Below are 13,636 nucleotides of genomic sequence, written 5' to 3' on the forward strand. Positions count from 1 at the left end.
GAGCCTATGTGACCTTCAAGCTGATTGAGAAGCATATCGGCAAAATACCACCTTCAGTTATAGAATTAGTGCTGCCATGAATCAGTTATGCGCCCTCTGCCTGCCCTTTACAAGGTGTGCTTGGTGCTAATAAAGCTGTCGTGTGCCCTGAAACTTGTCTCCGGTGTGTCTTATGGAAGAGTGCTGGTGCCCCACCCATGCAGACAGTGTGCGGGACTCCCAGGATGAGCCCGCAACTGGCACCCAATGTGAGGTGTGAACGCATATGGTGGGCTGGGTGCAGGCCCACAATGCCTGTCTGCTAGGTGAAGAGGGTACCTGTCTTGTTCTAGGGACCGCGGACACAGTCGTGGGCTCTTGTGTGGACATGGTTAATAATGGCTGGCCAAGGTTTCTAACTTTACTTATCTTTCTACCTCCCACCCTGTCCCTTATGTGTGCACTGTGCGTGAGCCACAGCCTGGGAAGCCAAAGCCTAACTGTTGCCCTGAAGGATGCATGCCATGCCTTCGATGTGGGGTCTGAGGCAGCTAAGGTGGAGTGTGGAAGCCCAGACCCTTTTACAGTTGCTGCTGGCATAGTGAGGGCACAAGAGAGCCTGGATGCTGAAGCAGCACCTTGACAGAAGGGACTCCATGTGGAGCACCTGAGACTCCATTCTGGGAAAGCACCCTCCCCCCACCATGAGAGTCTGGTCTGAAACTATGATCTAAAACAGTCGGACACCAGGAGTCCACTACATCTCACTTGGCAAAGCACAGAAACCCCCTAGCATGGTCGCTCAAGCTTGAAAGTAGAAAGGTTGTACCCGGGGTAATGATAAAAATGTGATTTGTCTATATCCTACATATAATTAAAACCAATAATTGGATTAATGTCAAGATTCTAATTGATGATTGTTAAGACTGTAACTGGTACTGTCAAGATTATAATGGATACTAATTTCGCATAGGTTTTAGGTTATCTTGACCCCAGGAACTATGTGCTCCCTCACCATCTTAGCGACCATGTATTCCTCTCCCGATTTTGCAGTTTTTGCCTTTATACACCCTGCTGCTTTGGGTCTCTGGGCGAGAGTTCTTGGGGCATGAGCCCCCTCTAGGCCGCCAGCAATAAAGGACTCTCAAACTCTTCAGTGTGTGGCGCTCCTCTGTCCGCACTCGCTCAGGCACAACAATGCCAAGCATCAAACTGTTCCACTTGATAGAAGATTTGTTTCCTAAATACTGTGTGCTTTATTTATGTACTAGTGTCCATGAGCTCGCGCTCCTCGCAACGGAGACAGCAGTGGGCAGCAGGGGGTGCTCCATCCACACCTCTCGCCCTGCAAGGGGAACAGCAGCCCCCCAGGTCCTCTGCACCCGGGAGTGGGGTTTTAACAAGGCCAGGAACCCAGGATGCCTGCCTGCCTGCCTGCCTGCCTCCCTGCAGCCCACCCACATGTTCTTTCTCTGTCTGTCCTCCTTCCCTCCTCCTTCTCCTTCTCCCCACCCTCCCTCCACTTTTCCTTCTGTAGGCAGAGCAACACACACACACACACACACACAGAGGGAAAGAGGAAGAGAGAGAGAGCGAGGGAATGAGGGAGAGAGAGAGCGAGGGAGCTGTCACCTGCAGTGCTCCAGGCCATGCCGGTGCTGGACTCTGACAATGTCTTGGATTGCACTGAGCCTCCCAAGGAGCGACTCCACCCAGCCAGAAAGCGGGCAAAGGTAACTTGGCAGACAGGAGTCAGCCTGCTACCTCAGAACTGCTCTGACTCCAACCTCTTTTTCCAGGGCACAGGGCCAGCAGCCAGTGGCGCGAAAAAGTCCTTGTAACTGTATGTAAATGAGTTGGCTGTCCTTAAATACGCAGTCAGTGCTGAACTCACTCACTCCGGGATGGAGCTGCTACCCCTGCGCTGTTTCACGTCCCTGCTGCTTCTGCTCCTGCCTCTGCTGGCAGCCGGGCTCCGGGCACTGCTGGCCGGTGAGTGCTTTCAGGGCAGGGGAGCAGGGCCTGGGAGAGAGGGTGGAGACCTCCTCGCGGGCCTGTGGCTACCCTGAGGCCCCTTCTCCTAGAGGTCACAGGAGGAGGATGGGAGGGGGCAGTGGAAACTGATGGTGCCCCAGGCCCGTCTTGGGGTCAGTGGGCACGGAGCCAGGGGGCGTGAATGAGTGCGGACCCTGCAGGAAGGCCATCCCCCGACTCCGCTCTGCAACCACAACTCCCCCTCCAACCACAAGCGTCCACTTGCTGCCAGCCACCACCCACTATCCCCACCGCTCACAGCCTCATCAGGCCACTTCACTCCTGAGTTGATGAGTCCTGTGAGCCCCGGGGCCATCTCAGCACAGGACCAGGAACACAGGGATTCCCTGCCAGTCTGCCTTTCTCATCCGGCCTGGTCTGTCCTGAGTCGCTTAGTCACTGGAAGCCTGTAGACTAGTTTGGCACAGGACCAGGATCCCCGGGCTTCAGGTCCAATCTGTCCCTTTCTCATCTGGCAGGTCCTGACTTCTCCCCTACCTGATGGTGTCATTCCGCTGCCTGAGGTCGCCCCAGGCAGGCACACCCAGACCTCAGCCCAGGACCTGAATTTGAAGGGATGGGGCCACCATCCCCCCACCACCACCCTGGGTTCAGGCACCTTGTCCTGCACTTCACCTCGCTGCTGGGAGGCAGCACTATAGGTGACGAGCCTTGTTTTCAGAGGAGCTGGCCAACTTGTGTGCAAAGGGGACTTACTGGCTCTGAGTCATCTGTCTCCCCAGCTGCTCAATTTTTCTTGGTGGCCTCAGTGACACCACCAGCCAGGGACAACTTGCAAAGGAACTAGGGCCCAGATCTGAGCAGGGTCCCATTTGCCCACCCCAGGTTCGTGGCATCCTCAATGCCCCGGCTGTTGGAGCCCCAGCCCGCAGGGTGTCCTTCTCGAGTGGAGTCTCGGGTGTGTGTGTGAGAGTCAGCAGTGGATTCTGTCCTGCTGCAGCTTCTGGTGGCCACAGGGAGAGGAGTGGGGTCCTGTGGTTTGTAGCGTTGCTGCTACCTCTGTGCTGTCCAGCGGAGTCCTGGGTCCACGTGGGGACACTCCCTGCAGCCGCAGGTGTGAGCTCACCTCGGGGTGAGTGGTGCTGCCTCGTGCTGGCATCTGGGGACAGGCTCCCTGCTCCTGCAGCTGCTTTGCTTCATCTGGCCCTGCCCCCATACCCCCGGCTCCAGAGAATCATGTCCAGTGGCGACTGCCAGGCCTGCCTCTTGAATGACCTCGTGGGTGAGGAGCCCTGCTCATGATGGCAGCTGGGAGGCTGTGTGGTCCCCCCTAGCCTGTGGCCGGATGCCCCCCGTCTCTTCGTGAGTCCGGTCCCATACCAAGAACCACACTGAAATGGGTAGACGTCCCTTGTGTAGTGGGTGTGGCCTTGCCTGTCCACACTGGAGGTCCAGGCTAGCATTCTCCAGGTAGGAGTTGCCCGACACAGCCCCTTTCCCAGCACAGAGCTCTGGCCGTGGAGAATGGGGCAAATACAACCGCGTTCATTCATTCATTCATTCATTCACATCTTCAACCAATTTGTGGAGAGATGGGATGAAAAGGTGTCTAATTGGGCGCAGAAAATGTTTTGAAACCTGTGCACACAGAGTCCCTGTTTTCCTGGGAACATGTATTTTCTGTGAGCACCTTGAAGACCCACGTGTTGTCTGAGGTTCCTGTGGTGCTGGAAGCTCAGAGCGGGGTGGTTGCAGCTGATGCTACATGGCCTGCAAGCCCTTAGCTGGTTACTAGATATCCTCTCAGAGGGAATTCTGGGAATCAGCCTGGTATTCACCCAGTGTTCACCTGCTTCACCACCTGTCCAGCAGACTCAGCTACCTTAGAGGGTGGTCTCACCCATAATCTGTGTTAAGTTCCTGCAGGAGGAGTTTCTTCCACACGCAGGGGAGGATGACTCACACCCTGTGCTTGCAGGGCTGCCACTCAAACAGCTCCCAGCAGCTGAGAGGCCTCCCTTAAGGGAGGAATGTGAGCTGGCAGATGTCAAGGTCTTGCCCAACCCCTCCTGACAGGCTTCCTGTGATCTCCAGCCATGGGAGCCTGCGATGACTGTGAACTTAACAGACCTGCTGCTCTCTCCACCCTCCAGAGGCCCCTCTGTGGCCCAGGGTCCCTCTCCAACACCCTCCCTGCTCACTTCCTACCTAACCTACAGCCAGTACCTCCGGAGCAGTTAACAAGACACCTGCCTTTCACAGGGCGTCCACCAGGAGTTCCTCACAGGCGAGGGGCACGGGTGGCTCCAGCTCAGGAAACTGAAGTTCTGGGCTCGAGTTCTGTGTTTTACCCAGGACCGGCATCCATGGGATGTACGTGGAGATCTGCGGTCTCTGGTGGTGGACGTTGGTGTCCTCGTGTGCTCACTCCCCGAGTTACCTAGACTTTCCTTCACCCAGAGGCGTGCAGTGAGAGCCGTTGCTGTTTCCCACTGCCTGCCTCTCGGGAAACCTTGTTCTCAGTCCTGCCCTCCTAGGCACACCTGTCTCTGTCTTTCTCTTGCCTCTTGGAGTCAGTTCTGCCAGATGCTCCCAGAAGACAGTGGCTGCCCAGGGACCATGCACACCATGGTTTGCACTTCCTAAGCACGTGGTGTCGGAGTTTCTGTTCAGATGCATGTGAGCTTAGGGACTGTGTGTGCTTACACAGGACTCCTGTCACCAGCTCCCTCTGAGTCTCGGGGGCCATGCCAAGGACCCTGTGTACTTGGTCAGAGAACCTGAATGAATTACAAGGAGCACAGGTGGGAGAAAGTCAGGAGCCAGTGATGGAGTTGCCATGGCAGGAAGTGATCTCCCTGCGTCCCAGCCCCGCCCATCAGGTGGGCTCTTGAGTGTCTTGGAGCTGGGGGAGAGGTTGAGTGTGAGTCCTTTCTCATCCCCACACCTCACTCGTGTTTCTCTTCCACAGATGCTCACTCCCTCTGCTACAACATAACTGTCAATCCCAAGGCCAGACCTGGACAGCAACGGTGTGATGTTCAAGGTCACGTGGATGACAGGAGGATTCTGCACTGTGACTGCAGCTTCACTAAGATCAGCTTTTTTGACCCCCTTGGGAGGGAAGTGGATGCCATTGACAACTGGGCAGAGCAGACAGAAATGCTGCGAGATGTGGTGGACGCCCTCAACCAGCAAGTGGCTGAAATGAAACGTTCCACAAGCAAGGGTGAGCCTGAAAGTCCCTGGGCAGAGGACAGGTATTGTGAACCAGGACTGAGGATTTCCATGTGCAGAACTGGACACTGCTCTTCCTTTGGAGGCCCAGCGACAAGGTGGGAGTGGTAGGATCAGGGCCAGGTGATGCAAAGGGGACGGGAATGCAGGATCCCAGGTGGGGCAAAGGGTCTGTCAAGACTGATCTGGGCATGGGGACTTCCTTATGTTTCTGTGAAGTTGCAAGTTGGCCCCACTCAGGTGCCCCAGGAGGAAGTGCAGGATGCAGAGGACAGAGCAGGGCCAGGACATACCAGAGAAACGGATGGGAGAAGTGGATCCCAGGTGGGGCAGAGGACCTGTCAAGACTGATCTCTGACAATGTCTTTCCAATGGGGCAGATCCCCTGAGCCTGCAGGGCAGGATGTGCTGCTGGCGTGGAGCCAGCGGCGGCAGGCACGGGTCCTGGCAGTTCAGCTTCGATGGACAGATCGGCCTCCTCTTTGACCTGGACGCCAGAATGTGGACAGAGGTTCATCCTGGGGCCAGCTGGTTGAAGACAACCTGGGAGAATGACAGGCAGCTGACTGAGTTCTTGCGGAAGGTGTCCGTGGGAGACTGCACAAGGTGGCTGGGGAACTTCTTGTTGCCCAGGGAGGAGATGCTGGAGTCTACAGGTAACTAGGGCCAGGGGTGGCGGGAAGGGGTTTTCCCTGGAGATGAGGTGAAGCCACCATGTGCGTGTGTGTGTGCAAGGGTTTTGGTGCAATGGTGTGGTTGCCGGTGGATATGCGTGTGGGAACATGGATTTGTGTGCATGCTGTGTGTCTGTGTGTGCATGTGAGGATGTAGGCATGAATGCATGTGTGTGTGTTGTGCCGGTGTGTGCATGTCTGTGTGTGTGTGTCTGAGAACGTGATCCAGTGCTGTGTCCCTCCCTATGACAGCAACAGCATGGCTGCCTTTCCCAGGAGCAGGAGCTGGAAGGCCTCTCCTGGGGTTTGGAGTCTGCATGGGGGCCTCCAATCTTCTGCTTCCATTTCAGCGCAGCCACCCACAACCTCAGGAGCCGTCCCATCCAAGGTCACGGCCACCATGCCCATGTCCTGGACTTTTCTCCTGCTCCTCACCGGCTCAGTCCTCCTTGTCAGGTAAGGGGAGCCATTCTGAGTGACAGGTATGGAGGGCAGCACGGGAGGGAAGCACGGGGCAGATGGCTGGCTTGGGAAATGGGAAAGGGATTCCCTGAGTCCACCCCTGCCCTCTGAGCTGGACCTGCTTGTGTGGAGATGAGTCCCGGAGAAGCAGACCTCATGTTCCTCAGTAGAAAGCTGAGCCCCACCCTCTGAGTCACCAGCACCTTCCCCAGGGACTCTTAGTGTAGTCAGAAAAAATCCACACTGAGAGTCTGAACATGCAGAGCACCATCCATCCCTCCGTCTCCTCCATCCCTACCCCACCCTTTTCCTTATCAGGTGATCTTCTGCTGTTTCTGCCTTTGTGCCTTAGGTGTTTTCACTAGCTTGACCCGTGCAGTTGATGCAAGATGTGATATGGAAGCTTGAAGAACTTGAGGCAAATGGGATGGAGACATTGGGCTGCCAGAGAAGGCTGATGCACAAGTTTGTTTTTTTTTTTTTGTCTTTCTTTCTTATTTAAAATTTCTATTTAATAAATACAAATTTCAAAATTACAACTTTTGGATTATAGTGGTTTTTCTTCCTATAACCACCCTCCCACCTGCAAACCATCCCATCTCCTACTCCCTCTCCCATCCCATTCTTCATTAAGATTCATGTTTAATTATCTTTATATACAGAGATCAACTTAGCATATCCTAAGTAAAGAATTCAACAGTTGATGCATACGTACTCATCACAAAATTTCTTTTATCCAGTCTTCAGTTAATGGGCATTGGGGTTAGGCCGGCGCCGCGGCTCACTAGGCTAATCTTCCGCCTAGCGGCGCCGGCACACCGGGTTCTAGTCCCGGTCGGGGCACCGGATTCTGTCCCGGTTGCCCCTCTTCCAGGCTAGCCCTCTGCTGTGGCCAGGGAGTGCAGTGGAGGATGGCCCAGGTGCTTGGGCCCTGCACCCCATGGGAGACCAGGAGAAGCACCTGGCTCCTGGCGCCTGCCATCGGATCAGCGCAGTGCGCCGGCCGCAGCGCGCCGGCCACGGTGGCCATTGGAGGGTGAACCAACGGCAAAAGGAAGACCTTTCTCTCTGTCTCTCTCTCTCACTGTCCACTCTGCCTGTCAAAAAAAAAAAATGGGCATTGGGGTTGATTCCATATCTTAGCTATTGTGAGTTGAACGGCAATAAACATGAGGGTACAGATAACTCTTTCATATGCTGATTTCATTTCCCTTGGTAAAATCCCAGGAGTGGGATGGCTGGGTCATAAGCTTGGTCTGTATTCAAATTTCTGAGGTAACTCAATACTGACATTCCACAGTAGCTGTACCAGTTTAATTCCTACCAACCATGGATTAGGGTACGTTTTCCCACAAATCCACACCAGCCATGTTGTTTATTGATTTCTGTATGAAACCCATTATGACAGGGGTGAGGTGAAACCTCACTGCAATTTTGGTTTGCATTTCCCTGAGGGCTAGTGACCCTGAGCGTTTTTTAGGGTGTCTGTTGGTCATTTGGATTTCCTCCTTGGAAAAATGCCTGTTTAAGTCTTTAGTTCATTTCTTGACTGGATTGTTTGCTGTTGTGGAGTTTCGTGATCTCTTTTCATATTCTGGTTATTAATCCTTTAGCAGTTGCATAGTTGGTAAGTAATTTCTGCCATTTTACCAGTTGCCTCTTCACTTTGCTGAGCATTTCCTTTGCAGTGCAGAAGCTTCTCAATTTGAAGTAATCCCGTTTGTCAATTTTGGATTTGATTGCCTGTGCCTCTGGGATCTTTTCTAAGAATTCTTTGCCTATGCCAATGTCATGCAGGGTTTTCCCCAATGTTTTCTAATAATGTGATGGTATCAGGTCATAGACTTGGGTCTTCGACAAATTTGAGTGGATTTTGTGTAAGGTGTAAGATAAGGCATTGTCTGTGTATACAAAGGTTGTTGATTTTTGTGTATTAACTTTATATCTTGTTACTTTACCAAACGCTTCTCTGAGTTCCAATAGTCTGTGGGTAGAGTCTTTTGGGTCCCCCATATATACCCATATATAAAATCATGTCATCTGCAAACAGAGATAGTTTCACTTCCTCCTTCTCAACTTGTATCCTCTTGATTTTTTTTCTTTCTTTCTTTCTTTCTTTCTTTCTTTCTTTCTTTCTTTCTTTTTTTTTTTTTTTTTTTTTGACAGGCAGAGTGGACAATGAGAGAGAGAGACAGAGAGAAAGGTCTTCCTTTGCTGTTGGTTCACCCTCCAATGGCCGCCGCGTCCAGCGCATTGCGGCCGGAACACCCAGCTGATCCGAAGGCAGGAGCCAGGTGCTTCTCCTGGTCTCCCATGCGGATGCAGGGCCCAAGCACTTGGGCCATCCTCCACTGCAATCCCGGGCCACAGCAGAGAGCTGGCCTGGAAGTGGGGCAACCAGGACAGAATCCGGTGCCCCGACCAGACTAGAATCCGGTATGTCAGCGCCACATGTGGAGGATTAGCTTATTGAGCTGAAGCGCCGGCCCCTTTTGATTTCTTTTTCTTGTCAAATGGATCTGACTAAAACTTCCAGGACTGCACTGAATAGCAATGGTGAGAGTGTGCATCCTTGTCTGGTACCAGATCTCTGTGAGAATGCTTCCAACGTTTCCTCATTCATAGGACAATGGCCATGTGTTTGTCATAAATTGATCGGGTTGAGGAATGTTCCTTCTATACCCAAGTTGCTTAGAGTTTTCATCATGAGAGGGTGCTGTATTTCATCAAATGCTTTCTCTGTATGTATTGAGATAATCGTATGGTTTTTGTTCTTCAATTTGCTAATGTGATGTTTCACATGGATTTGTGAATATTGTACCATCCCTTTATACCAGGGATACATCCCACTTGGTCCTTGCGAATGATCTTTCTGATGTGTTGTTGGATTTCATTGGCTAGTATTTTGTTGAGGATTTTGCATCTCTGTTCATCAATGTGAGCACAGAGCCCTCTGTGACAACCCACCCCAGGCACTCAGGGAACTCTCAGACTCTGAATCCTCACATGATGCTTACACAAAGACCCAGCCATACCCCACACCCTATCACACAGTCACAGATTTCCCACATTCATAGTGCGTAAGGCCCCATGGTCTCAGGAGAAGGGGATCTGCTTGCAGCCCCTTGGGCCCCCTCAGTCCAGAGAGCAGCAGTATGAGCCAGCTTCCTGCCCAATAAAAGTTGGCCAGTGCTGTGCCTTAGAAAGTTGAGTTCAGCCACCACCTTGATTGAGTGAGGGAAGGTTAGTCCTTCATAGGACTAATTGGCACCCTGCCCCCAACCAGTCATCCAGGCCAGACTCAAAGTCTGTGCGGACCACAGCATTTTATCCCTCCAGTAAAAAATCCCCCAGTTGTGTGGCCCACAGCAGCCTCTGCCCAATTTATTAAGGTAGCATGTGCTTCCTGGTCATTGCCAGGCACCCTTGTTGGTGATGGGAAGAAAGCAACATGCTCTGGCTTCACAGGATTAGGTGGGCACCACGGTCCCCATTAGTGCCCCAGGCTGGACTCAAAGCCATGTGGACTGCGAGTTGTCCCTCAGGCAATATCACCAGTGACAGAGCTGCTGCAGGTTTCTCTCACCTTGCTCCAAGGAGATGGCCTCTCCCTCACCACTGGCTGTGGGAGTCAAAGGTGGTGTCCTGGAGGCTGCATGACTAGCCCGCCCCACTGCCCCATGCTGTCCATCTTATTTTTGTAGAATATCTATTAAGGGGCGGTGCTGTGCCTAGCAGGTAAAGCCACCGCCTGCAGTTCCAGCATCCATATGGGCATCAGTCCTAGTCCCAGCTGCACCTCTTCTGATCCAGCTCTCTGCTACAGCCTCAGATATCAGTGGAGGATGGCCCAAGTCCTTGGGCCCCTGCACCCACTTGGGAGACCCAGATGAAGCTTCTGGCTCCGGACTTCAGATTGGTGCAGCTCCAGATATTGCAGCCTTCTGAGGAGTGAACCATTGGATGGAAAATGCTTTCTCTGCATCTATTAAGATAGTCATGTGATTTCTCTTCTGCAGTTTGTTAATATGGTGTATCACATTGATTGATTTGCAAATGTTGAACTATCCCTGCATACCAGGAATAAGTCTCACTTGGTCTGGGTGGATGATCTTTCTGATGTGTTGTTGGATTCTATTAGCCAGGCTTTTATTGAGGATTTTTGCACCTATGTTCATCAAAGAAATTGGTCTGTAATTCTCTTTCTCTGCTACATCATTTTCAGGTTTAGGAGTTAAGGTGATCTGGCATCAAATAAAGAATTTGGGAAGATTTCCTCTCTTTCAATGGTGTGTCAATTTTGTTTATTTTTTCAAAAACCAGCTCTTAGTTTTGCTGATCTTTTGTAATTGTTTTATTCAATTTTGTTGATTTCTTCTCTAATTTTCTCAAAGATTTTATTTATTTATTAAAAGGCAGACTTACAGACAATGAGAGAGAGAGACAGACAGAAAGATCTTCCATCTACTGGTTCACTACCCATATGGCTACAATGGCCAGAGCTGAGCCAATCCAAATCCAGGAGGCAGGTGCTTCTTCGGGTCTCCAACACGGGTGCAGGGGCCCAAGGACTTGAGCCATCTTCCACTGCTTTCCCAGGCCATAGCAGAGAGCTGGATTGGAAAAAGTGCACCCAGGACTAGAACCAGTGTTCATATGTGATGCCGGCACCACAGGTGGAAGATTAACCTACTGTACAACAGCGCTGGCCCTGATTTCTTTTCTAATTTTAATTATTTCTCTTCTACTAGTTTCAGTTTGGTTTGCTGTAATTGTTCTAGATCCTTGAGAGGCATTGATAGCTCATTTATTTGGTGCCTTTCCGATTTCTTGATGTAGGCACCTATTGCTATAAAATTTCCTTGTAACACTGCTTTTGTTGTATCCCATAAGTTTGGTATGTTGTGTTGTTATCTTCATTTGCTTCCAGAAGGTTTTTGCTTTATTCTATGACACACTGTTCATTCAGGAGCATGTTGTTCAGTGTCCATGTATTTGCATATGCTCTAGAGTTTCCTGAGTTGCTGATTTTCAGCTTCATCCCATTGTGGTCCGAAAATGCATGGTATGATTTCAATTCTTTTGAATTTGCTAATCTTGCTTTATGGCCTAGTATGTGGTCAATCCTAGTGTAGGTTCCATGCACTACTGAGAAGAATGTGTATTTTCTAAATGCAGTACAAAATTCTGTAGATATCTGTTGGTCCATTTGGTCTATAGTGCGAATTAAATTTGCTTTTTCCTTATTGATTATTGGTCTGATTGATCTGTCCATTGCCGAAAGTGGAGTATTGAAGTCCCCCAATACTATTGTGTTGTATTGTATTGTATTGTAAATCCCTTAGCATATTTTTTAAATAGCCCAGTGCCCTGTAATTAGGTGCATATACAGTTATAATGGTTGCATCTTCCTGTTGAATTGATCCCTTAACCATTATATAGTGCCCCTCTTTGACTATCTTAACAGTTTTTGTGTTAAAGTCTATTTTGTCTGGTATTAAGATGGTTATGCCAGCTCTTTTTTGGTTTCCGTTGGCATGGAATATCTTTTTCCAACCTTTCACTTTCAGTCTGCATGCACCTTTCTTGTAAGCAGCAAATAGATGGGTTTTGTTCCTTAATCCATTCAGCCAGTCTGTGTCTTTGAACTGGAGAGTTGAGTCCATTTACATTCAATGTGACTATTGGTAAGTAGTGACTTTGCCCTTCCATTTGTCCAAAGATATTTTAATTTATAGTTTGAACTTCCTGTAGTCTTTTACTGAGAGATTTTCTTCCTTTACCTTCTTTGGTATTGATGATCATTTTCTGTATTTCTGTGTGTAACACATCTTTAAGCATCTTTTGCAGGGCTGGATGGATGGTGACAAATTCTTTCAATTTCTTTTTGCTTTGAAAGGTCTTTATTTCACCTTCATTCACAAAATGAGCGCTTTGCAGTATATAATATTCTGGGATGGCAGTTTTTTTCCTCTTAGTACTTGGGCTATGTCTCACCATTCTCTCCTAGCCTGTAGGGTTTCTGATGAGAAGTCTGCTGTGAGTCTAACTGGAGATCCTCTGAGAGTAATCTGATGTTTCTCTCTTGCACAGTTTAGAATCCTTTCTTTATGTTTCACTGTGCTGAGTTTGATTACAATGTGTCATGGCGAGGATTTTTCTGGTCATATCTATTGGGAGTTCTGTGTGCCTCCTGTACTTGGACGTCTCCTTCTTTCTCCAAGGCAGGAAGTTTTCTGCTAGTAGCTAAAAAGGCCTTCTAATCCTTCTTTCTCTCTCTCCATGCCTTCAGGAACTCCTGGAACCTGAATGTTGGGTTTTTTAATAGTATTCTATAGATTCACAATGATATTTTTTAGGTTTCTAATTTCTTCTTTTTCTCTTCAGTTTGACTGTATATTTTCCTGTGCTCTGTCCTCTAGTCCGATAGTCTCTCCTCTGCCTAAATAATTCTGGTTTTTTTTTTTTTTTTTGACAGGCAGAGTTAGACAGTGAGACAGAGAGACAGAAAGAAAGGTCTCCCTTCCGTTGGTTAACTCCCCAAATGGCTGCTACGGCAGGCACACTGCGCCGCTACGAAGCCAGCAGCCAGGAGCCTCCTCCTGGTCTCCCATGTGGGTACAGGGCCCAAGCACTTGGGCCATCCTCCACTGCTTTCTGGGCCACAGCAGAGACCTGGACTGGAAGAGGAGCAACCGGTACAGAACCAGCGCCCCAACCGGGAATAGAACCCGGGCTGCCAGTGCCACAGGGGGAGGATTAACCTAGTGAGCCATGGTGCTGGCCTCTAATTCTGTTTTTAAGGATCTCAAGTGCCTTTTTTATTTATTCTATTGAATTATTCATTTCGTTTTGATTCCTTCTAAGATTTCAATTTCATGAGAGAGAGTTTCTTTCGTGTCCTGCATGGATTTCTGTAGTTTGTGTGTTTGCTTTTGATTACTTCTAAGTATCATATCATCAATTTTTTGAGTTCCATTTCTTGCATTTCTTCTATCTCATCATCTTCATAATCTTGTATTGAAGTATTTTGTTCTTTTAGGAGTGTCATGTTGTCTTTCTTATTCTTCCTTCTTGTATTGTTGTGTTTGTTGTTCAGCATTTGTGGCGATACTTGTTGTACTATGACTCTGTAGATAAGTGACTGTCTGCCTTCACTGAATCTCTAGAGGCTTGTAGTTGGGTGTGGCTAGAGAGCTGTGTTCAGTTCTCCAGGATTAAGGGTGTGCCTAAGGTGACACACTCAGGTTTGGCATGATAAATCTTCTCTTTTTTTAATCTGAAGGGAA

At 49.7% G+C, this 13,636-nt stretch overlaps 1 protein-coding gene across 1 annotated transcript; it reads left to right on the forward strand.

Moving 5' to 3' along the window:
* Positions 1 to 1,786: 1,786 nt before the first annotated feature.
* LOC100355436 (UL16-binding protein 2-like) lies at positions 1,787 to 6,879 on the forward strand. The gene is made up of 5 exons (XM_008253902.4): positions 1,787 to 1,971; positions 4,946 to 5,203; positions 5,592 to 5,867; positions 6,236 to 6,341; positions 6,700 to 6,879. The coding sequence occupies exons 1-5, from the start codon at positions 1,884 to 1,886 to the stop codon at positions 6,710 to 6,712; spliced, it is 741 nt and encodes a 246-aa protein (XP_008252124.3). The 5' UTR covers positions 1,787 to 1,883; the 3' UTR covers positions 6,713 to 6,879.
* The last annotated feature ends 6,757 nt before the right edge of the window (positions 6,880 to 13,636 follow it).

Source organism: Oryctolagus cuniculus, chromosome 5 (assembly GCF_964237555.1).
Source record: "Oryctolagus cuniculus chromosome 5, mOryCun1.1, whole genome shotgun sequence".
NCBI lineage: Eukaryota > Metazoa > Chordata > Mammalia > Lagomorpha > Leporidae > Oryctolagus > Oryctolagus cuniculus.